We start from the raw sequence: 24,853 nt of genomic DNA, 5'->3' as shown, positions 1-24,853 counted from the left end.
CCCGAAGCAGAACCCACCTCTTTCTATACTGCTTAGAGAAGCCCAGAGTGTGGGCTCGCAGGCAAGTTCCAGGGAGAGAACAAGAACAGGCAGGGTTGTGCACACCTAGCACCTTTGCTCATTCTCACCAATCAGAGAAATTGTACCTCATTCCATGGGGAGGAGGGTGAGGGCAAGTAAGAAGATCAGGTGAGATTTGCCAGGCCTTCCAATGCCAGAAAGTCCTCCTCAACAGGTCAAGGTAGGAATGCTTATGGGATGAGAAAGTGTTTCCATCTGTTATCATCTACCACGAGATAGTAGTCTTTCCTACAGCCTCTATCGCCAAGTTTCAAATCCACTCCCTGCCTTTGTACTGTTGTTGGATCAAAGGACACATATCATTCACATGACAATCCAGTGGAGAGGTAATGTGCTTTGATCTTGGCAAGGCACTAGACCAAGTCTCTTGAGACACCCTCGTGGTGGTCGGGTGGCGGGTATACAGCTCTACTGTGGGCGCCACTCACCTTAGATAACAGCATGAAAGGAAGACGTGGCCAAGCAAAAGACCACCGTCTGTATCTTTATACATATTAATTGAGACTAAATGCAGGCTCAACTAATGCGTATAGTTAGTACACATTGTGTAACTCATTGGAAAACCATGCTCAATGGAGCACTGTCAGTGTGAGCAAGCAGGACATGGGCTCCCCTGTTATTACAGTTCATCTTCCTGGTTTTGGTTCATTCTTGTCTGTGAGGATTATTTGGATTTTTAGTTTATCATCTAATTGATCAACACCAATACCTAACAGCTATTGAGTGCTTACTCTATGCCAGTTCTATAAAGAACATCTTGGGGTCTTGGTGACCTCAAACTCAGACTTAGCTGCCCTGGCAACACAGGAAGTAGAGCAGAGCTATAAGAAGGCTCTGTGGCTTGGTTCACTGTGGGAAGCCATTTCACCTCTCTAAGCCTAGTTTTCTCATCTGTAAAGTGGCCATGATAATAGTACCTGTGTCATACCATTTACACACATATGTACACAAATATGTGTCTGTAGACATTTAGCAGCCTAGTGGCTGGTGTGTAGACAGCACTGAGTAAACATGGACACAACTGCAGAGAGTGTGATTGGAGGTCTGAGCTCCAAATGGCCAGGGTAAGGACGTGGTCTGATTGTGTCAGAACACATGAGGACTCACGTGCGAATCATAGAGGCACTCACACATTACCTCTCGAGCCAAGGCTCTCAGGACCCTCAAGGTCACCATGCAGAACAGCTCCACTCTTACCTACTGGGTACGGACAGAGTGTGTGTGCACCTGTCTCTGTGTCTGTCTGTCTCTGTCTCTCTCTCTGTCTGTCTGTCTGTCTCTCTCTCTCTCTCTCTCTCTCTGTCTCTCTGTCTCCCTCCCTCCCTCCCCCTCCTTCTCCCTCTCCCTCTCTTTCTCTCTCCCTTTCTCCCTCCCCGCCCTACCCCATGTCTCAGGGATTCTCAGTTGAGGGAGATCTTGTCCCTAAGGGGACATTTAGCAATGTCTGAAGGCATTTTTGGTTGTCACAACCTGCATGGGGAGCGGACTGCTGCTGGCATCTAGTGAATGGAGGCCAGGGATGCTGCTAAACATCCCACAGTGCCCAGGACAACCCCACAACAAAGCACTATCCAGCCCCAAATGTCAGTGATGCCAGGTTGAGGAAGCCTGCTATGTGGGCGTATATGTATGGCGGGGCAGGGGGATTCTCTGCATGGCTTTTACTTGGTAAGAGTCTAGGAAAAAATAGAAGACCAGCGTTATATAGCGTACCTGGAAAAAACCACCTGATTGCTAAGCACTCTGAAAAACCACATCCCTTAGGAGAACCCGAGTGTGGGGCCTGAGCCCAAGGCCAGAGGGGAGAATAGTCTGCAGAGAGTCGAAGCACCATCCACAAAGACAAGGTGTCTTGGGAGTTCTGAGTTGCTCCAGGCCTAATGGCATGAGGACACAGGGAAGCCACTTGGCTAATATGAAAGTCCACATGGCACTTGAGGATTCTTTTCTCCTTCAAGACCAAGTTTAATATTGATCTGATCATATTTCCCCTTATTACCAGGATCTGATTAGGTAACTCTAAGCCTCTGGTGAAAAATTGTCTTTGAATATTAGGGTGATTTGCCATTTTTATTGCTGTTTTTATAGATCAAAAAAGTCAGATATTAGCAATTCATGGTTCAACCTGCTGAGGATTGAGGGTGATGACTTATAATTTCTGTTTACATTACTTTATATCCTTCCTAGAGGAACTCTGTACAGATGCCCACATCCCTGTTCAAACCTCTAGGGAAACTGGGCATCTCAAGCTAAGCTGTTACCTGTGTCCTGAACAAGCAGCACTCACCAGGAGCCCAGCCTAGGCTGGCGTACCTGTAACAGACCCTTTCCCAGCAGACATAAGACGAGCTCCTGTGTTTTAACCAAGTGGCTTGTCCTCACCTTTTGCATCTGCCCAGTTGGGAGAAGAGAGATTCTTTTAAACCTGAGACCGTCCAAAAAACAGCCCCCATCCCCATCTGTTGGCTGTGTTCCTCAGCATTTAAAAAGGAATGGGGAACCTTGAAGACTTGCTAAGTAAAATAAGCCAGACATAAAAGGACAAATACTGTGTCATTCCATTTATACGAGTCACCTGGAAGAGGCACGTTCACAGAGACAGGAAGTAGAAGGGTGATTGCCAGGGGCTGAGGGGAGGGGAATGGAGCGTTGAACGCCACTGAACTGTACACTTAAAAATGGTTAAAATGGTAAATTTGATGTTATATATGTTTTGTCACAATTTTTTTAAAAGGAGCCAGCATGTTCATTGCCATATGCTGAAACCAGATTCAACCCTGATGTTCACCTAAAAAGAGGAAGTAGGGAAGTGCCTAATACTCCATCTTTACATTGTCATGAAACCTAAGTGAGATTAGGACATGGCATCATCAGCTGGGCTTCTTAAAATGTTTCCCTTTCCACCAGGGCCATCTTAGAGAGACCATATATTCCTGTTGGGCTGAGAGCACTTTAGTGACTTTTGAGTGTGTGCTAAGCCCTACTTTCCTTCCTCTGGAAGGATGAAATTTTTCAGCTTGTTGGAACTAGGTGTCTTAGGAACAGAGAGCTCTGTGTTCAGGCCCAGTAATCATCCTCTGGCATATTTTTTGTTTTCCAGGACAGCTACTAAAGCTTATCCACAGTCTCCAAAGACAACGAAACCTCCCTACCCGGGGTCTCCTGTGAAGTACCGCTTACCTGCCCTTTCTGGCCAAGACATGCCCAAGAGGAAAGCGGAGAAAGAGAAGAGCAACAAGGAAAGGGAAGGTACCTTGGCTCAGCAGGCTGCTGGCCCACAAGGAGAGGACGCCCTAGAGAAGCATGTAGTGGACAAGCATGCCAGCGAGAAGCATGCTGCTGCCACAGGAGGGAAAGCCGAAAATAGTGCAGGTAGATGCTGCCACCATGCCTTGGCTTTCCCAAGACGGTTCTCCTCAGACCCAATCCACATGCCATTCTCTCATGTTTTGGGGAGGGAGAGGGATTTTTCCCTGGGGACAAGTTCATCCCCCTTGTGCAGCTTTCTTGGGTTTGCACGTTGCTCCTGAGTTCTTTCCTTCAGTCTTCTGAGGGTCCCCTGGAGGAAATCTAGGGGCTGACTCCACTCATGGCTGTGGAAGCTCACGGGGAATGCTGAGTAAGACAGGCCCGCATCTGCACCTCACGCAAAAGAAGATCTTCCTTTAGACTTTCAGGCTTCTGTGATGCAGTGAGTTCACCCAGATGGTGGCTGCTGTGGCACTTGCTAGTGACCTTGTCTTTCCTCCTCATGTTTCTATTGTCTTCCACTGTAAAATGCATCCAGGGTTCCAGCCAGCCCATGACAGCTTCTCTTGCTTGGTGGTTGATTGTGCTAGTCTGGACGGCATTTCCCATCACCACACTGGGTTGGATTTTTTTTCACTTCCAACTGGCAGCTGCTGTGTGAGTGGAATCATTATGTTCGTTTCCCTTGATCTTTTCCTCTTGATGCCTCTCCTCTGGTGCAGCCTTGGGGAAGCCCACAGCAGGCACCACTGATGCAGGAGAGGCTGCGAAGATCTTGGCTGAAAAGAGAAGACAGGCCCGGCTGCAGAAGGAACAGGAGGAGCAAGAACGACTGGAGAAGGAAGAACAAGATAGGTATGCTAGTGCTCAGAATTTCGGCGTGATCTCATGTAACTGTTGTGTTGGAAAGAGCAACTTGCCTTTCTTTTTACAGCGTTGGTATTGATAAAACTTGAACAGAAGTATGGGAACCTAGAATGTCTGAACTACATGGAAGGTGTTCAGGGGACTGAGTCTTATATTAGATGTAATTATTAATAACAATGGAACTTTGTTCTTTTCGGAGGACCTGGAAACTCATAGCTCTTGGATCTAAATGGCACAGGCATCTTCCCATTTTCCTCTTGGACTTTGGGGCCAGGCAGGCCTCCTAGAGCTATCAGGGAAGTCTGAACTTTGTTTATAAAATGAGATTCTCCCTGGGAAGACAAGAGGTTCAAGATTCTGGTTTTGGTCTTGATTCTGATTTCCAAATTGTTTCCTCCATCAAATTATCCTAACTCATACCCCAAAGTGAGAGACAGAGGGGAGGGTTGAGCAGTGTCCCCTAGGCATAGGGTTGTGTATAGGGGCAACCTCATAGTCTAAGAACAGTGAGGCATGGGGAGTCCCATTTGGGAGCAAGACAAAAGACATCATTGCAGTGGTCCCTACACCTTGAAGAGCATCAGAATCATCCGGGGAATGCAGTAAAAACACATGGACTCAGCCCTGTTCTGTTTTAGTAGCTTGCCAGGGTTTGCGAACCACTGTGATGTTAGTACCAGGGTACTTTGTCACAATACAGACAGCCCTTCCTTTTCTGATCTTTTTATTTAGAGAAGAAAGCAGGACAAGGTCGATTTTATCATTAAATTGATAAAGCAAGCTGTTAGGCTCATCACGGAGTACAGTCCAATACGGTTTAGAGAATTAACATGACAGGAAGCAGGCAATGCTGTAGCACTTCAAGGCCAGCACCAAATTTAGAGTAATAAATAATAGAATATTATTGATCCTTTAGTGACCTTGGTAAGTCTTTGTGGTCTCTGAATACAGGTTTGATGATCTATTTTTTAAAAGGGACAGTGGGGTAGGTCTGGACAGTCCCTTCTTGAAATTCGGGACTTCTTTGATTGTTTTCCTGTTTCCAACATTTTGGTCAGTACAGACGTGTTTTGTTTGTTTGTTTGTTTTGTCGAGTGGCATGTTTGGGCTGGTTTGGGTGAGCCTTAAGGTGTGTGAAGGGAGGTCGCAAGAGATAAAGATGAATCACAGGACCTCAGATGTCAGGCCTTGATAATTGCAGGCCATGGAGATACCATGTAGGCTCTGAGCTGGTGAGTAACATGATCGTAGCCGTGTGCTAAAGAAGGTGATGTTCTTTACTTTCCAGCTACCACCCTCTGTGTCTCCCATTTTCTTCACAGCCCAGCTCCTGAAAGATTTGATTGAACTTTCTGTCTTTATTTTCTCAACTCGCATTCAGTCTTCAAACCTCACACCTACCACTCCTCCTCATTGCCTAACTACTAATCAGTTTCTTGGTTGGCTTTGGCCTTGTCAAGCTTGCCCTTGCTTCTCTGGCCTCTCCTTCATAGCCTCCTCTGTCTGCCCCTCATCCCCTTAAATGTTGCCTGGGCTCTCAGCCCTTAGTCCTGGACCAGCTTCTCTCCCAACAAGCTTTCCCGAGCAGCACTGCTCCCGCCTGTTCTGCCAGTGTCCCTGCCATCCTGCCAGTTTCCTATGGTGTCAAAAGATTTAGGGCCCACATTTTACACAGCAGCTTTCTGTTGAGCCTTTGTTGTGCTAAACCAACTCTGCTCTCATCTCACTTCCCACCTTCATTTTCCCTTTGTCTTGTTTTATTGTCTGTTTCTGAAGCTAACTGCAGCTTGCTTTCTAAATACTTTCTGGAACAAGGGAGGCACTAATAACACATGTGTACTGATGACTCCTAAAACTATGCCTGTGGCCCGAGCTCTGTCTAGGGCTGCATTGTCCACTATCAGACCCTCTAGGCACATGTGGCCACCAAAATATACATTCAGTAAAATTCATTTCCCCAGCCACACCTGCCACATTTCCGTGCTCAAGAGCTGCATCTGAGTACATGTGGATCCACACCACATCGGGCAGCACAAATCTATAGATTGTTTTCCTATTCAACAGAAGGTTCTATTGGATAGCACTGGTCTAGAACCTAGAGACTGTATTTCCAGCTGCAATAAGTTTTCATTTGAGTGTGTCCCATATACATCTCAAATCCAGCATTTCCAAAGCAGAACTTAGTATTTTTTCCCCCAAACTACCTTTCTCTTTCATGAGCTCTGCATTCCCATCTCCTCAGGCACCCAGGTGAAAAGTCTCAGTGCCACTCTCAGCTCTTTCCTTTCCTCCTTCTTCCCAGTGGTTGTCGGGTCCAGTCTTCATCAGCTGTCACATTGGCATCTCTGTTCTCTCCCTTCCCTTCCAGTCCCTCCTCTCCTTCCTCAGCTCCAGCCCCCATCGCTTCTCACCTGGACTGTATCTGTCATATCCCAACTGAGCTCCCTGCTCTGGGTCTCCTAGAGTTTGTCCCCTGTCCATGCTGGGTCCACACTGACCTTTCTCAAATAAATGTGATTGTTCTCCTGTCCTTTAACAAGCCAGAGACTCCCCTGCCCACTGGATCCACCCGAACCTGTCAACAGGCCTTCAAGGCCTGCCATGAACTGGCCACTACCTGCCTCTTACCCCTTGCTTTCCTCCAGACACCAGTGTGCAAAGCTCCCTGACATTCACCCATCACATGGCTGTACACCTCAAAAGCTGTGCTTTTACTTTGCCTCCACGTGGACTTGGGCTCCTTCCTGCCAGACACCTCTTCATTTCTCACAATGCAGGTCAAGTCTTGCTCCCTCCCTGTACCTTTTCTGGCCCTGTGCCTGGGACAGAACTGACGACCCCCCACTCTTCACCCATACTGAGCCCAGCTGTTCAGTTGACTAACATAGCTTCATTTGTTTACAGGCCTCCTTTCCCCAGTTAGCACCTTAAAAGGCTGGGACACAGTCTTTGGATCACTGGTGCCTGGCGCTCAGTAAATGTACAAGAAAGGAACAGAAGGAGGAAGAATCCTGACTAAGAAACCATCGTAGTAGTAGGTTAAGAGAACAGAAGGGCTAAAGTAGTATGGTGAAGGCAGACCTGCAAAAGCCAGTGTCTGTGGACTTACACAATTCCAAAGAAATGGGCAGGTTTGAAGTTGATGCTGAGGTTTGATTCTAAGGTCTTAGGAGAATGGTACACCCAATAACAGGTAAAGAAAGGACATAAGGAATTCGTTTTAAAAGATAAAAATTATTCACTTGATTTTAGGTAAGCTTATGGTGTCTACAGTACGTTCAGATGATTGGAGATGGAATTGAAGCTTGGGGGTGTAGGTAAAAATTAGAGCAATACACCTGACCCCAAATGAGTTTTCCTCTCTCTTGCCAGAATGTGAAGCTTTGCATAGTGCCACGTGGGAGGTGAGGAGTGAGGAAGGAAAGTACCAGACAACCTGGGGCTGGAACACAGCGGCCACCTCTTGGAATAAGATCACCCTCACATCTGTTTTATGTTTACAGTTAATAGTTAAAGCCACAGAAATGTTGCCAGATAAAATAATTTAGAGAAAAATAAAGTTACTTGAGTCAAACTGTGGAAAGCCCAATTATTGTCACAAACTGGTAAGGGAAACACCATCCAAGTCAAGGATGGGGGAACCAGAACAGAAGGGCCAACCAGGAGTCCAGACAAGCAGGCCCTAAGCAGAAGAACAAAAGTTGGTCCATTCGCAAACACAACAGGGCCCAGCCCAGCCCCCGGGCTGTGGATGGCCCAAGATATAAAGTGAGATTCTTAGAGGTGGGGAAGGAAACCTTAGACCCCGGGTCCACCCTGGGGAAGGCACTGGCGGGAACTAGTAAGCAGGAGATCTTAATGGGATTCCTAGACGGATCACTTTAAGTCATGTTAAGAAGCTAAAATAGCTACTAGGGGTTCACATGAAAGAATATTCCAGCCAGATGCAATGGCTTGTACCTGTAGTCCCAGCTACTGGAAAGGCTGAGGTGGGAGGATCACTAGAGGCCAGGAGTTCGAGATGAGCCTGGGCAACATAGCGAGACCCCATCTTTTTAAAAAAATTGAAGAAAAGAGAATATTCCAGTTAGACAGCTCTCCATGAGCAAGGTCATGTAGCCAGGCTAAAGTTTCTTGTCAAAGCAAGAGTTAGCCCAGGCCAGGAACCACAGGCAGAGGTCTTCGAGGCTGCTCAGACCTGGCTTTTTGCTGCAGAGCCTACAGGTGGCAGGTGGTTTTGGTGAGAGCTAGGGCAGGTAGGGGTACATGCGATGTGGGGCAGCAGGATGTAGCAGCAGCTGAGGCAGGAAGGGAAAGCCAAGAGAGGTAGGAGAGAGCCAGGGTCATGCAGCCTCATGTAGCACAGGGCTGTAGGGAGAGCCACATGGGCGGGACTTTTGATAAGACATAGGCTTATCAAAGATGAGGGCTGTTGGTCTTGGGATTTAGGAGATGAAAAGAGATTTTGGAGGGAAATTGTTGAGAAGTAGGATAGAGACAAAGCAGCCTGAAGAGATGAGCGGATACGGGCCCAGAATATAAGCTGGCTGTTAAGCAGTCATGAATGGGAAGCAGCTGAGAGAGGACTGAGGAGGGTTGCTTGTGATGCCCGAGACATGAGCATTTTTCCAGGGCATGGAAAAAATGCATGCAGAAGGATGAAACTGACAAATGAAGGGAAGAGGGGCTAGTAGGAGGGACACAGCTGTGGAGGATGTGGAATTCACAGCACAAGTGGTGGCATTTCCATCTAACCAGAGGAACAAATGGGGACATTTCTGAGCAGTAATGTCATAGAGGAGAGTTTAAGAAGCTCAGATCGGGTGGCCTCAGTCTTCTCTGTGGAGCAGTTGGTGATAACCATCAACTATGGAAGATGACGAAGATTGAGAAAAGTGGCAATTGGGACTGTGTCCATAAGGGATCCAGGGGATGAGGATTAAAAGGCCGGAATGCAATTGCCAGCAGGCAGATAACCAGCCAGCCTTGTTTACGCCTCTCTCTAACTAGTGCTTGGCAGCCCAGGAGTGGTCTTGGAGACCACTCAAGCCTGGAGTTGGGCAGCAGAGTGACCTCCATGCCATCTCTGAAATGCTCACAAGGATACCCAAGGCCTGGGGGACACTGAGAGAGAGGGAAGCAGATACAAGTAGACTGCACAGCGCTAACCAGGGCAGGTCAGGAGAGAAAAAGGCAGAAGGATGGGATGTGATCAGATCAAAGAAGATTAATGTTGAAGGTTAGGCTTGTTTTAAAATGAAAACTTTTAAGCACGTAAGAATAGAGACCAGTGAAACCCACATACTCGTCCCTCAGATTGAACAATTCAAGTTTAAGCTTGTGTCAGTGACATGAGGAAGGTTAACAGGGAGCGACAGAAAAGGGGGTGAGGTGCTGGAGTTTCCAACAGACAGGAGCCAATATATGAAGATCCTCCTCAAATGACCAGTGACAGGGACATGGGATGATGCATCCACTGAATGCCAAATGATGACAGTAATGCACAGTTTTCTGGTACTTTGTACATAGTGAGGAAAGGGAGATGGACTTGTGTGAATGACAAGAACAAGGATGGAGAGGGTGACAGGACTACACACAGGGCCAGGCATAGTGGCTCACGCCTGTAATCCCAGTGCTTTGGGAGAATGGGGTGGGCGGATCACTTGAGCCCAGGAGTTTGAGACCAGCCTAGGCAACAAAATGAGACCTGTCTCTATTAAAAAAAAAATTCAAAAGTGATCCGGGCGTGGTGGCACTCACCTGTGGTCCTGGCTACTTGGGAACTGAGGTGGGAGGATCGCTTGAGCCTGAGCCTGAGCCTGAGAGGTTGGGGCTGCAGTGAGCTGTGGTGGCAGCACTGCACTCCAACCTGGGCAACAGAGCGAAACCCTGCCTCTACAAAGAAAAAAAAAAAGGACTACACACAGAGCTGATGAACTTTGGAGGTTTAGTAATGACGGCAAGGGCGGTAGGCTCGGGGTAGCCCACAGCAGAGGGCGGCGGGGAAAATGATGAAATCTAATGTGCTGTCTGGTTCTTTGAGCAGAGACAGAAGGAATGCTCATCCTTGAAGAGGATTGTGAGGGACCTGGTTTCACACAGGGGAAACCAGGGTTGGTTGGTTGTTTTGCCAAATTTTACCTACGTTGGGGAAGCCAAGTGTCGTTAAGGGAGAGAACTTGGTATATAAGAGGATGAAGGGGCTGGGCGCGGTGGCTCAAACCTGTAATCCCAGCACTTTGGGAGGCCAAGGCAGGCAGATCACTTGAGGTCAGGAGTTCAAGACCAGCCTGGACAACATGGTGAAACCCTGTCTCTACTAAAAATACAAAAATTAGCTGGGCGTAGCAGCGCATGCCTGTAGTCCCAGCTACTTGGGAGGCTGAGGCACAAGAATCACTTGAACCCGGGAGGTAGAGGTTGTAGTGAGCCAAGATCACACCACTGTACTTCAGCCTGGGCAACAGAGTGAGACTCCATCTCAAAAAAAAAAAAAAAAAAAAAAAGGACAAGATTTCCATGGAGGTGCTATGGAAAGGACAAGCAGGGTCTCATGGGCTTGTGGGGATTTATATTTTGGGTGATAATGAGGATTATGGAGGTTCAGGGGCCATAAGGATGTTCTTACTGTGTGCATCTGGGCACTTCTGAAGTCCTGATGGTAAAAAACAAGAAACAGAGGCCAAGTGCAGCGGCTCATGCCTATAATCCTAGCACTTTGGGAGGCCGAGGCAGGCAGATCACCTGAGGTCAGGAGTTTGAGACCAGCCTGACCAACATGGTGAAACCCCGTTTCTACTAAAAATACAAAATTAGCCAGGCGTGGTGGCACATGCCTGTAATCCCAGCTACTTGGGAGGCTGAGGCAGGAGAATCACTTGAACCTGGGAGGCAGAGGTTGTGGTGAGCCGAGGTTGCACCATTGCACTCCAACCTGGGCAACAACAGTGAAACGCCATCAAAAAAAAAAAAGAATGGATTTTCAGGTCCTGGAGATGAAGATGGCAGGTCCTTTATGAAGTAGCTTATACATTAATTAATATACAATGTATCCTTTGTGTGTTAACTTCTCTGGGACAATCATAATTGGCTCGTTAATAAAGGGTAAGAAATGAAATGGTATTTCAGTTAACCTTTAGATACATCTTGTTATTAACACATCCATTTTGGATAATCCTGTGTTGGACATACTTAGTATTTCATTGAGGAATCTAAGAAAATGGGAGCTTCTTTCTGATAGGTTCTATAATGCTCCTCTCCAGAATATCTGTTAATAATTTGAGTTGTTTCACAGTGCTTTATAGGCATTGTGACCTAATTTAGTGTTATCACGTATTGTTACAGTCTGAGGCTAATATATTTAAGTATTTCTTTATCTGTCTTTTAAAATATTTCTTTGAATGAATACACAAAATATTTCCTTGGGTCATACATAGGCTATTAGCCTGCACAAGTTCTGAAGCTGAGCATTAGGATGGATGGATGCTCTTTTTAAGTCTTGACCTTTTTATAACAAATAACAGCATCCCAGTAAGTCATTGGCACATGCTTCCAAGTGAAGGTAATTTCTAAAAGACATACAGATTTATAGGTGCACTTTAAAGGACATTGGGGCTTGGAGAGAGGATTCATTTTAAATTGTAAAACAAACTAACATTTGAGAACCTTCTAGGGCCAGGCATTTTCATTCTCACAGTAAAGCCATAGAACAATAGTATAGCTTTTCCCATTTTTTAAATGGGCATCAAGAACATTGAGTGACTTTCCAGGTGGCACACAGTGAGTGGCATAATCAGAGTACAATTTGAGTCGTGCCCATACATCACATTGCGAGTGATTACCCAAGGAAAGTGACGTACATGTGAGGAGGAGGAACATTAGAAAGGTTAAAACAAGCTCTTGGACTTTACAGAATTTTCCCTTACTGCTTCGAGCTCTTTACCACTACACCATGAACCATTCATCTGACTGTGGATGAAAATGTCTAAATGCCACTTAATTTTCATATAGCAAAGAAAGCTAAAATAGATTTCTAAAGATTGCCAAAATAAATGGAAATAGATGTTTTAATTTATTAAATGTCAAGTTTCTGTTGAGCATTTTCTTCCATTTGCTGCTTCATAAGTCACATACCAATTAGAACCAAATTGGTATGACTTTTTGAGTTCACAGTCACTGCTCTTAAATTGCTGACTGGCACATTTGTGCCCATTGAGACACTTCCTATTTTTCCTAGCTTTCATTGGTTTTAAATATTTATTCTGCTTAGGTTTTAAAAGAATTGTCATTCAATAAGAATGATGGCTTGGCTTTCTCTGTCACCGTGGTCATTTGTTCATTGACTGAGGAGCATCTGTTTTCAATACAGTATGCGTTACACATCAACACATCATTCATTGCTGTATTACAGAATTTAAAGTCAAGCCTGGTTAATATTTTTTGGTAAATATATGGACCAGAGTGGATTTCCAGGAAGGATGAATCATGTTATTAAATGAATGCTCGTTGAAAGGTATGTGTGTGTGTTACCATGTGGAGCATTATTCTCGGCTGTCAGCACACAGTTCTCTGGCAGTTTGCTTTTCGAGCATGTCATCTTCTTCTAACAACAGTTGTATTCTCAAAAGGCTGGAGAGAGAGGAATTGAAAAGAAAAGCAGAGGAGGAAAGGCTTCGCCTAGAAGAGGAAGCCCGAAAGCAGGAAGAAGAAAGGAAGCGACAGGAAGAGGAAAAGAAAAAACAGGAAGAGGAAGAGAAAAGAAAGGCAGGCGAGGAGGCCAAGCGGAAGGCTGAGGAGGAGCTGTTGTTGAAAGAAAAGCAAGAACAAGAAAAGCCAGAAAAAGAAAAACAAGAGAAAGCCATGATTGAAAAGCAGGTACTCTATGAGCACTCAGATGGACTTTACTTGTTTTTTAAGGACCTTGATAGTAGGTACAATTAGTTAAATTTCAGTGACTCATAATGTTTACTTGAAGTTTTTTCTTAAACTCTCTGGGCTGGTTATTAAAAATAAGTTGGGGCAGTTGCAGCGAAGTTGGTAATGTTTGCCATCTGTCAGTTAGGGTTTCCCCAAAGGCAAATCCTGGGATAAGAATTTGGGTGCCAGCAATTTTTTTTTGCAAGCGAATCCCAGGAAGCTGGTAGAGGAATAGGAGAAAAGCCAATGTAAGTGCATTGATGCATGTGTTACTGTGGGTGACTGGAACACAGTCCCATTGGGAACCTCTGAGAGACTGTGGATCATGCTTTAGAATCGTCCAGCTGAGGGATGAGGAAACTGAACTACTTATCTACCACATCCTGCCCTTCACTGTAGTAGAAGGTCACTCCCTGGGGAATTAACTCTCTGATCTGGCCACGTGCACACTTCATGGCCCAAGCCTGCCCACAGACACAGAAAAGCCTTGGCCATGTGTGAGAACTGTCTGCAGGTGATTTGCATGGTGAGCCAGGGGTATATGAATGAGGTCCAACCATGTTTGCTGTGTCATACAGTGGTTTATGTAAATCCACGTTGAATATTGGAGCAGCATCCACTTTAGGGCAGATGATGAGATGAAGGAACATGTGCAAAGCCAGGGAATTACCACACTGTTTTCTTAGCTTATTAAAGCTTTGCCTTGATTTACCTGTTTCTGTTAGAAAGAAGCAGCAGAAGCAAAGGCCCGGGAGGTAGCTGAACAGATGCGTCTCGAGAGAGAACAGATTATGCTGCAGATTGAGCAGGAGAGACTGGAGAGAAAGAAGGTAAGGGCTGAGGGTCAGGAAGACTTAGGGTAAGTGAACAGGAAGTAAATCCAGTTCTCTTCTGCAGTGATTGGATAGAATGATCCTAGGATTGTCAGTTAGGTCAAGTTCATTGATACCACTGTTCAAATCTTCTATGTCTTTATTAGTTTTTTGCTATCTCGTTCTATCAGTTATTGAGAAAGATTGTTAAAAACTCCATCTGTGGCCAGGCATGGTGGCTCACACCTGTAATCCCAGCACTTAGGGAGGCAGAGGCGGGAGGATCACTTGAGCCCAGAAGTTCCAGACCAGCTTGAGTAATACAGTGAAACCCTGTCTCTACTAAAAATACAAAAAATAGCTGGGTGTGATGGCATGTGTCTGTAGTCCCAGCTACGTAGGAGGTTGAGGTGGGAAGATGATCTGAACTCGGGAAGTTAAGCCTGCAGTGAGCCGAGATCATGCTACTGCACTCCAGCCTGGGGAACAGGAGTGAGACCCTGTCTCAAATAATAGAAAAAAGAATAACTCCATCTGTGATTATGGATTTGCCCATTTTTCCTTTCAGTTCTGTCAGGTTTTGTTTTATATATATTTATCGTTGATATGCCTTTGTCTCTAGTGATATTTCTTGTCTTAAAGTCTACTTTGACAGCCCCCTGCCTTTTATTTTTTTGAGACAGTCTCACTCTATTGCTCCTGCTGGAGTGCAGTGGTGTGATCTCGGCTCACCACAACCTCCGCCTCCCAGGTTCAAGCGATTCTCCTGCCTCAGCCTCCCAACTAGCTGGGATTATAGGCGCACACCACCACACCTGGCTAATTTTTTTATTTTTAGTAGAGATGGGATTTCACCATGTTGGCCAGGCTGGTCTCGAACTCCTGAACTCAAGGGATCCTCCTGCCTCGGCCTTCCAAAGTGCTGGGATTATAGACGTGAGCCACTGTGCTTGGCCTGACAGCCCTCTTATGATTAGTGTCTGTATGTCAAATCTTTTTCACCCTTCTACTTCAAACTTCTTCTGTGTGTTTTTATAAGTAAAGAGCATATAGCCAGGAATTGTTATTTTAATTCTGTTTGACAGTCTTTCTCTTTGTCTTTTAATTGGAGTGTTTAGTCCATTTACACTAACTATACTTATGGGTAAAGTTGGGTTTAAGGAGACTGATTATAAAGGAGTATTCTCATGGTGTCCTAGGCCCAATGTGGGCTTTGTATTGCTGTAGGCCTGGGACCCAGGAGACCAGCCTGTGGCCTTCTTTCCTGAGATGCACCTCAGCCTCAGCCTCACTTTCTGCAGGGTGGTCCTCTTTAATGGCAGGTGGTAATTTGTTGATTTATATGGAGCCTAAGGAGAAGGAGAAATATGGGATATAAATTGAATATTGATTCTAGATACGTACTAGTTAACTTCTCAAGCATTTGACCTTGTCCGTGGAGCCAGAGGTGTACATCTCCAAAACTAGTGGAAAACCTTTCTGTACTTGTTATCCTCTTCTGACATTTGCCTCTTACAAGTTTTCTGAGAAATGTGACTTTGCATGTAAACCAAGCTACTTTTATGTTTTTGGTCTTATAGTCCTCTTACTTGATTTTTTCTTTTTTGTTTTTAGAGAATAGATGAAATCATGAAGAGAACAAGGAAAAGTGATGTGTCTCCACAAGTGAAGGTAGGAATTCAGATGACCATTTTAATAGTTTATGTACTAAGTAGAAAAGAACAGCAGAATACACTCAGTGAAATTGTAGGTCTTGGAGACGATTAGCCAGAAAAAAATGCAGTTTTCCTGCTTTGTTCCTGGCTAGGTTAAGGAGGGTTAGGTATCTGAAAAGAAAGAGGGGCTTCAGAGGTGGGATGGGTAAAAGATTTCCTTAGAGTCATGGGGGGTGGGATGAAGAGAGAGGCATAGTAGTCCATGAATAAAAAAGAGAATCCTGACATAAAAATACATAAGAATAATGGAAACACAGCTGAAGATTTAAAGAATTACCACAGAACAGGCAGATGGTCCAGGCTCAAAATATCATCAGATGCTTTTAAAAAGCACTTTTTTCTGTGTGATGTCAGCCTTCCCTCATTTCATTCACCTTCCATTTGTTTTCAGAAAGAAGACCCCAAAATGGGGGTCCAGCCTGCTGTGTGTGTGGAAAAGAAGACAAAACTGGTTGTCCCCAACAAAATGGGTGAGTGTGACTTCTGGTTCTTGGGTTCTTCTTTTTAGTAGCAAAAGCTCGTAAGACTTGGTGCAGGGTAAACAGACCCATGGATCCCAAGAGGGTGACTGCTGGCAGGGGCCTGTGCAGTTTCCCTTCCCTGGGAATGTGTCTCCAGCACAGGGACTGTCAGCTCCACTTGGGAACCCACTGGGTTCCTTGGTTACTCCCATAATCCCAGCATAGGAGGCACTCTGGCTGCTGGCTCACAGTGCTTTCCAGGGAGCTTAACTGCTGGTCAGGTTTTATTACTATTAGGACCTGACTCTGGTCTTTTCCAGAGGTTTTGCACAGACACTGATAATGTGATTTGTCTTCTCTTCTCCTGTGTGAAGGTGATTATATGGGGTTATTTGTGGCTTTTTCCACAAAAGATGCTGCAGTATCAGTGAAGCAGAGCATTAGATTAATTGCCTTGATCTATATTTCTCTGTTACTTTATTTAGACATTTTATGATTAACACAAGGGACTTTGTGTTCTCGATCAGAAATCAATGGATTGAACACCTGCCAGGAAATTAATGGTGTGGATCACGCTGCCCCAGAAACTTATCCCCAAGACATTTTCTCTAATGGGCTTAAGCCAGCTGGGGGACTCATTCATCTGGATGCCCTTGATGGGAAATCAAATAGTCTGGATGATTCAACTGAAGAAGTTCAGTCTATGGATGTGAGGTATATTCATTTCTTTTGCATTTAAGCCTCATCACTTCTCTAAACACTACCCTTTCTTTTAGTTGGTTTCTTCGTCTTTTATACAACCAAATCACCTAAAGCAGGTTTGATTGACATTACAGGAAAGCTCTCAGTGATATAACATTCTAGTGTCTTGCGTCAGGTTCTCTAGAAGCAGAGCCTGGAACAGAGTTTCTAGGGCATGTGATTTGTTAGAGGAAAGCTCTTGGGAGTTTTTCAGGAGAAAGGGGAAGGAGGGAATTCGCTAAGCAAGGATGCCTTCTCAGCTGACCCCATGGGAGCTCTGGAGGATGAATTTACACCAGAGACAGTTCCTCTGAGCTTCTGCCGTTCTGGTTTTTCCAGATTCTTCTCTAAGATCTCACAAGGAAGAAAAAGAAGAACCTGGCAGCAGCTTTACTCTGGCTGTTAAGAGATTCCTGGTGACAGGCCCTCAGCCCACCACTCTTCAGAGCCTGGATTTGTTCCTTTGCTAGGCCTTACAGCTGGCGCAATTGTGAAACTCCTCCTTCCATCTCTAGGGAGAGGAAGAGAGAGAGAGAAAGAAAACCAGGCTTGGCTGGGCTGGAGCTGGATAAGTCAGAGTGGATTAGAAGCCTCACTTTAGAGAGGAAGCAGAGAGTGAGATTGGCTTTGCCAGTGATGACGTGGGCTGTGGTGGGATCCTTTCATAATGGGCCCCCCAACCTTAACTGAGCACTTCAGGCGTTTCCACATGAACTCTTCTCAGCACGATCAGATTCACACTCACAGGAGCCCTGGCAGAGAGAAACAATTGTTCCCATTTTACTGGCGAAGAAACTGAGGCTGCAGGAAGAAAAAGCAATTCGCCTAAGGTGGCACTACTAGAAAGGCAGCACTGGGAGCCCCACTGTTAATTAGGGCTCTTCTTCAACTTGCTTTGAACTTTTGGCATTGGCTTTCTGTCTGAATGTCCTATTTAGAAAGTTCTGGAATGTCTTGCTTCTTTGTAGTAGAATGCTGGTGCCTGTGGGTTTTTGTCCTTTCACCCTTTGGGCAATGTGAGCTTGGCCGTCACAGCCCTGCTCAATCTGCTTCCCTGTTCTCATACATGGTGCCTCATGTCCACCATCTGTCCTTCTCAGATTTGAGCCCACTTGTATTTTTTACGATGTGTTACACAAAAACTCTGACTCTAAATCCTTCTTCTTTAGAAGAGTAGTATAACAAAATATTGCAAATACAATTAATATATTGTGCCATGTTGTCTGTCTGTCTCTTTCTGCCTCTCTCCCTCTCGTTCATCTCTTCTAGTCCTGTTTCAAAAGAAGAGCTTATCTCTATCCCGGAATTTTCACCAGTGAGTGAAATGATTCCTGGGGTGTCTCTGGACCAAAATGGAACTGGTAATGCCCGAGCACTTCAAGATCTGTTAGATTTCACTGGTCCCCCTACATTCCCCAAGAGATCCAGTGAAAATCTCAGCCTGGACGACTGTAACAAAAACCTTATCGAAGGATTTAACAGTCCTGGCCAAGAAACTCCTCTTAACACCTTCTGTTGACAAATACAGCATCCCTTTAATAAAAGGTACAGTCTTTTGATCATATTCTAACTTCATAACCCTTTAACTGGGGTTTGTGAAGATAGGATGTACATCACTCAGCCTCTTGGATGGTCAAATTTTATTTGAAAAATGCAAACATGAATATATTATGGTATACTACAGCACACACAAGAATTGAGACAGATTTCAAGTAATTCATCTGCGAGCCTTCAGCGCCGAGCCGCCTTGTCCTAACCGTGCTATTTAGGGTGTGTATGGGAAGGTTGAGAACACTGGCTAAAGGTTTGACTACCAATCCAGCCTGAGTAGCTTTTTTAGGGGCAAGGAAAGAATACTCTAGTAGTGTTGCAAGGTGATATGAGTAAGATGAATTTCCCCACCTCTAGTTTTGCTCAGTGACATCCCACATTCTATCTAGAATCATTCATATACAGGGCCACATGATTTGCTATTCTCTTGACCCATTGTGGATTCTTCCAAAGCAGACAGCTATTCTTGGATCATACCTGAGGGAGAGAGAACTGCAGTTTTTGTGTCTTGAAGGTTTTTTCCCCACCTTTGGCCTTTTTTTATTTTTGCCAAAGTGCTTCCAGAAGCTGTTCTCGTTTGAGCAAGAATGTCTATGAGTTATATACACTCTGTAGTAAGGTATACTTAGTTACATATACTTCACATTTGATTTACTCAGTTTGGGGCTTGTTTTTGAATAAGGAAAACATAATTAGAGTCTGTCACCAAATCCTTTAATAATTTAATAATTCCAATTGCTCCTCCCACTTCAGATTCTGTTTTCGTTTTCAAGAGAAGGGATCTCACTCTGTTGTCCAGGCTGGTGTGCAGTGGCGCAGTCACAGCTCTCTGAGACTTCAAACTCCTGGGCTCAGGAGATCCCCTTGCTTCAGCCTCCTGAGTAGTTAGATCATAGGCACATGCCACCAGGCCCAGCTAATTTTTTTTAGTTTTTGTAGAGGTTGGGTCTTGCTGTGTTGCCTGGCTGGTCTTGAACCCCTGGCCTCAAGTGATCCTCTCTCCTTGGCCTCCCAAGTACTGGGATTACAGCCATGAGCTACCATGCCTTGCATCCATTTTAGATTCTTTTTTTTTGGAGATGGAATCTCGCTCTGTCGCCCAGGCTGGAGTGCAGTGGCACGATCTCCACTCACAGCCACTTCTACCTCCCAGGTTCAAGCCATTCTCCTGCCTCAGCCTCCCGAGTAGCTGGGACTACAGGTGCACGCCGCCATGCCTGGCTAATTTTTTGTATTTTAGTAGAGACGGGGTTTCACTGTGTTGCCCAAGCTGGTCTCGAACTCCTGAGCTCAGGTAATCTGCCTGCCTTGGCTTTCCAAAGTGCTAGGATTACAGGCGTGAGCCACCGCGCCCGGCTATTTTAGATTCTTAAAAGCATTTTTATATTCTCGGCATTTTCTCAGTCACTTTATTTTTTATACTTCACTCCCATAACAAATTCACTGGCCAAAATAACTTAGTCCAATGTTTTTATTTTTCAAATGAGGAAACAAGTTGGAGAGGCCACAGAGCTGAGGTCACTGTGTTTTTTGTATACTTGTTTCTACCTGACCTCGGCTCTTGCCTATAAGACAAGTTTGAGAGCCCATTTCTCTTGGTTCTTGGTGTGTGGTGGGTCACTTTTAGAGTAAACTGTATCACTGGTTTGGAAAAGCAGCTGCCTTCTTGGACACTTAAAACACTAAATCACCTGAGCATTCTATTTCCCTGACAGTTAGCGTGGCTTAATATTTATTAAGAGGTTTTTTGTGTTTTTAACATACTTTGACTTTAAAATTAGTTTCCCTTCAGTTCACTTACCTCACTACACAGTAAGGAACAGAGAATCCACAAAACTTATTAGAGTATTCATAGGTCCTCAAATTTATTTCTTACATCTCTAAAAGAAATGCAAAACCCCTGCCCAAAAAGAAAAATCTCAAATTATTTTATTCACACTGCTTGTAAATTTTTAATTATGATTGGGTCTAGTTCTCAAATTCTTCTCTACCAAAAGTGGTACCACCCCCACCAGGAGACGTTTGGACATATGTTGATGGTTTTTGTTGCCAGAGTGGCTGGGGGCATTTGAAAGACAAAGCTTGAGACATTAAACATCTGCAGGTTTTAGAAAAGTTCCATACAAGGAAAATTTGACCCATCTAAAAGAATAGTCCTATGTAAAATACTGTATCACTTCTGTTGAGAAATACTGTATAAGCCCAGGAGGAAAATATAATTGCCAAGAAAGTAGAAAGTGCCAAAGTGTGTTGTGATCGTTTTAGTGAGAGAATAGTGCTACAAACTGCAGAATACTTGGTTTTCCCTTTGATCTCATCTGGTTTTGTTTCTGAATTGACACAGGTGTTTGGAGAACCCGTAAAGCTGCTGATAGTCAAATCCGAGCTACTAGCCGCTTGAAGAAGCTTCTGTCACCCTTACCGCTGGATCCCAAATTATTAGCTCGGAATGTAACTGTATTCCTAGGTAGTATGTCAAACACTGGCCACTCTTGGTAGAAACCTTGAAACTTTCACCTTGTTGGGCTTTAGCAAAGTTTCCTTTTACAGTTCTGTTTATGAGCTTCAGCTACTGATAAAGCACTTCCTGAACTTCTCTATTATCATAGTGGCCCTCTGAATAACCTGAGTGACTGGCTCGGCAATTCGCTTTATAACCATTCTTATTCCCAAAGTTGGAGCACATAAACATTTAGATGTCTTTTTCTGTAAAATATCCTAGACATTTACCCAAACTCTAGTTAAACATATACTCAACTTGCACTGTATATCTCCCTGTCTTTTTTGAGACAGAGAAGAAATTCAGGAGGTTCCCCATCTCCAGAGTTTCTCTGTTGGAAGGCAGTATCAAGAAGCCTTTAAAAAATTGTTGTTAAGCTTTGCCACCTGCAAAAATGCATTGCCCCACATTATTCTTTTGGGGTTAAAGTAGTAAGTTTGGTTGAGGAAGGAAGTCAAAACAGTAATGATTTCTGTTCTCTTATGCATATTCGTGTATACATGGGCAACTGAATCTAGCAAGGACTCTTTCATGTCACACCTTAAAATCTTCATGCTGTAGTCACTCCAGACCATGGAGTGGCTTTCCAGCTGAATGAATCCTGTGTCTCGCATGCAGGTGGTTGGTTTTCAGTGTTCTTGCTAATTTTTTTTCTATTGGATCTTGGGAGTTTTCTTTGTTTGCTCCTGTGTTTGCCCAGCTTTAATAAAACCCGGCGCAAACAAAAACCATAGCATTCTGAAACAATAGGGGGCCCACATTGGACCCAGTATGTCACTTTAATGGACTTTAACATTACGAAAAAATCTGAATGGGAAAAATGACACTAGAATGTATACTCCACACATTTTATGCCATATAGTGGTGTGTTTTCTTAATTTTGTTTCTTGTGGCAAAATGTGGCTTTCAAATTAAAATGACCTTTTCTTCTTCGAAACTTTTTGTTTTGACTTGTATAATTAAGGGTTTGGAAAGATTCATAATTCTGAGAGAGGTTTGCAACCAGGAGACACAAAGAAGTCTCAGTAGTAATCTTGTTCATGTGCTTTTACAGCCAGCTACATTTAAGAATGTATTAGTTACAGAAATTGTGTGTGTATGTGTCTCTACTCAATAAAGTACATGCCTCCACACATGCCTCCAGTAATGCGGTGCTGTCCATCTCGGCAAATACTGGCCAAGTCCCTTTATGACAGGCACACAGAAACCATAGCATGGTCTGGCTTTCAAAAAATGCCTCTCATCTTTCCTAGAACCTTATTTTGCTAAATGTCTGTTTTCTTGTGATTTGTTGTACCTCACAGCACCATTGTGACCATGGTGATGCCTCATTTGCATGATATGTACATTGTGTTTAATGTGAAATACATTTTCATTGAAGAGTCTGATGACTTGCTAGCGTTTTATTTTTTCTGTAAGCTCAATGTGCTGAAACCAAACCAGGCTTTTAAAAACCTGTGTAGAAGAAAACCAAAAAATCCTGTGTGGGTGTCCTTTCCCTGTCAAACTCATTAAAAATTCCTTTGTTGCCAGTGCCAAGTGGAGTCAACTGCATAAAGCTTATTAAGTGATGACTATCACTAGAACACAATGGACTTCTGAGTATAGTAAAAAAAGTTGCTGTTCTTTCCTTTTTTTTTTTTTTTTTGGGAGAGACAAGGTCTCACCATGTTGCTGAAGCTGGTCTCCTGGGCTCAAGTGATCAATCCTCCTGCCTCGGCCTCCCAAAGTTCTGGGATTATAGACATGAGCCACCACGCCCAGCCAAGTTCCTGTACGTTAATACCACTGGTGCGAGGGCTTTCTAGCTAAGATACAGTTAATCTTACCATAATCTATGATAACATTGCACATAGCAATTTGGCATTTAAAATAAAATTATAATGGGAATGTTGACCCTTATTTTTAGGTAAGTTGAAACCCAGACCAGTTTTTTGGGTTTTTTTTGTTTTTTGTTTTTTTTGTATCTAACTCACAGGTTTTCCACTGCCTGGAGACAGTACCAGGCCAGACCAGAAGCCAGGTGGGCAGGACTGGAATTAGAGACCCCTGTGGTAACTTCTGGGCTGCCATCTCTGAAGCTGAGGGCCCAGTCATTGCTGCCTTCCCCAGTTCTGCTGACAAAGCCTCTGGTCAGGGCACAGGAGCAGACACTATTTCCATATGCAGACCTCTGGGAGGGGCATTAGAAGTAGCTTATGTCATCATGAGCTCTGGCCATAGGGCCTACATTGGTGGCCAGTCATCCTAAGAACAGTTTCTTGTTTGTGAACATTGCAAATTTTTTCTTAGTGTGTACAGGTTTCCTATTAGATGGTTTTGTTAATTTAGAAAGCAAATGTAAAGAACTAATTCATCTCAAGAGGTATACCCATTACATTGGGGCACAGCACAGGGTGACCTCCATACCCATTCCTCAGCATTGTTCAGAAAGCACGATTATGGGCAGGGTGCAGTGGCTTACACCTGTAATACCACGCTTTGGGAGGCTGAGGCAGGAGGATCACTTGAGGCCAGGAGTTCAAGACCAGCCTGGGCAACAAAGCAAGACCTCTGTTCTCTACAAAATAAATTTTAAAAACTTAGCTGGGCATGGTGGCACACACCTGTAATCCCAGCTACTTGAGAGTCTAAGGCAGGAGGATCACTTGAGCCTAGGAGCTCAAGGTTGCAGTGAGCTATGATCACACCACTGCACTGCAGCCTGGACAATGGAGCAAAACCCTGTCTCTTTTTAAAAAGCACAATTACGTAAGAAAATGAAGCAAGAACTCTCAGAAATGAGAAGCTTCACAAATGGTCTTTTTTCTGGAAACCGATGAAAAACTCTTAGAATGATTTCACAAGGAGGCCAACTATCAAAGAAAAATTAATAGTTTTTGGGTGGGGGGGGGCGTAGGGGCACAGGGCCAGGCTGGAGCACAGTGGCACAATTATAGCTCACTGCAGCCTTGAACTCCTGGGCTCAAGTGATTCTCCTGCACCAGCCTCCTGAGTAGCTAGGAATATAGGTGTGCACCACCATGCCCAGTTAATTTCTTTTAAATTTTTATGTAGAGATGAGGTCTCACTGTGTCGCCCAGGCTGGTCTTCAACTGGACTCAAGCAATCCTCCCGCCTTGGCCTCCCGAAGTGCTGAGATTACAGGTGTGCACCACTATGTCTGGCCAGACGAGTCTTTTTCTTACATATCAGCAATAAACTGGAAATAGGTTCCAACAAAAACCATAAATTTCATAGAAATAAAAACTAGCCAAAATGAGAGGAATGTTAGAATTGAAGTGCATAGAAAGACACGCCATGCCCCTGAATGGGAAATCCTATGCATATGAAGAAGGCTCATCCTATAGGCAGCACTCACATTGGTTCCAGTCAATGAGATTTCATTTCAGCAACTTGAAAATAGAATTGCAGGGGCCGGGCACGGTGGCTCACGCCTGTAATCCCAGCACTTTGGGAGGCCAAGGCGGGTGGATCACGAGGTCAGGAGATCGAGCCCATCCTGGCTAACATGGTGAAAACCCGTCTCTGCTAAAAATACAAAAAATTAGCTGGGCGTGGTGGCAGGCGCCTGTAGTCCCAGCTACTCAGGCGGCTGAGGCAGGAGAATGGCATGAACCCGGGAGGCGGAGCTGGCAGTGAACCGAGATAGCGCCGCTGCACTCCAGCCGGGGTGACAGAGCGAGACTCCATCTCAAAAATAATAATAATAATAATAGAATTGTACAGTTCATTTTAAAAGCTGAACAGAAAGCTAGGAATTTTTAGAGAAGAATTTCCCCCAACAAATAGTAAAATACATGATAAAACTTCCATAACTGAAATGGTATTCTGATAGAGAAATAGAATTTGGAATAGCTATAGAGATCAGAAATACCCAAGAGCGGTAAGAATTGAATGCATGATGGGGCTGGGCGTGGGCCACTGTACTTGTGGAGAGGTAGCAGGTATCCTGAGTGT

The 24,853-nt window shown here is 44.5% G+C and overlaps 1 protein-coding gene across 10 annotated transcripts in view; it reads left to right on the top strand.

The window, feature by feature from the left end:
* The window catches only part of MAP7D2 (MAP7 domain containing 2), a 110,005-nt gene extending 87,727 nt beyond the window's left edge, over window positions 1–22,278 (top strand). For 8 of the 10 annotated variants that reach the window (XM_054471463.2, XM_054471468.2, XM_054471469.2 and 5 more), the window contains 9 exons: window positions 3,182–3,453; window positions 4,053–4,185; window positions 12,825–13,071; window positions 13,839–13,943; window positions 15,540–15,596; window positions 16,032–16,110; window positions 16,629–16,815; window positions 18,112–18,387; window positions 20,738–22,278. In XM_054471463.2, coding sequence (XP_054327438.1) covers window positions 3,182–3,453; window positions 4,053–4,185; window positions 12,825–13,071; window positions 13,839–13,943; window positions 15,540–15,596; window positions 16,032–16,110; window positions 16,629–16,815; window positions 18,112–18,361 — 1,330 coding nt within the window. In that variant the 3' untranslated portion in view covers window positions 18,362–18,387; window positions 20,738–22,278. The remainder of the gene's footprint in view (window positions 1–3,181; window positions 3,454–4,052; window positions 4,186–12,824; window positions 13,072–13,838; window positions 13,944–15,539; window positions 15,597–16,031; window positions 16,111–16,628; window positions 16,816–18,111; window positions 18,388–20,737) is intronic. The other 2 variants (XM_054471471.2, XM_063660178.1) reach the window with 1 other exon arrangement.
* Window positions 22,279–24,853: the final 2,575 nt, after the last annotated feature.

This window comes from Pongo pygmaeus, chromosome X (genome assembly GCF_028885625.2).
Source record: "Pongo pygmaeus isolate AG05252 chromosome X, NHGRI_mPonPyg2-v2.0_pri, whole genome shotgun sequence".
Taxonomy (NCBI): domain Eukaryota; kingdom Metazoa; phylum Chordata; class Mammalia; order Primates; family Hominidae; genus Pongo; species Pongo pygmaeus.
This window is presented reverse-complemented; position numbering and strand designations above follow the sequence as displayed.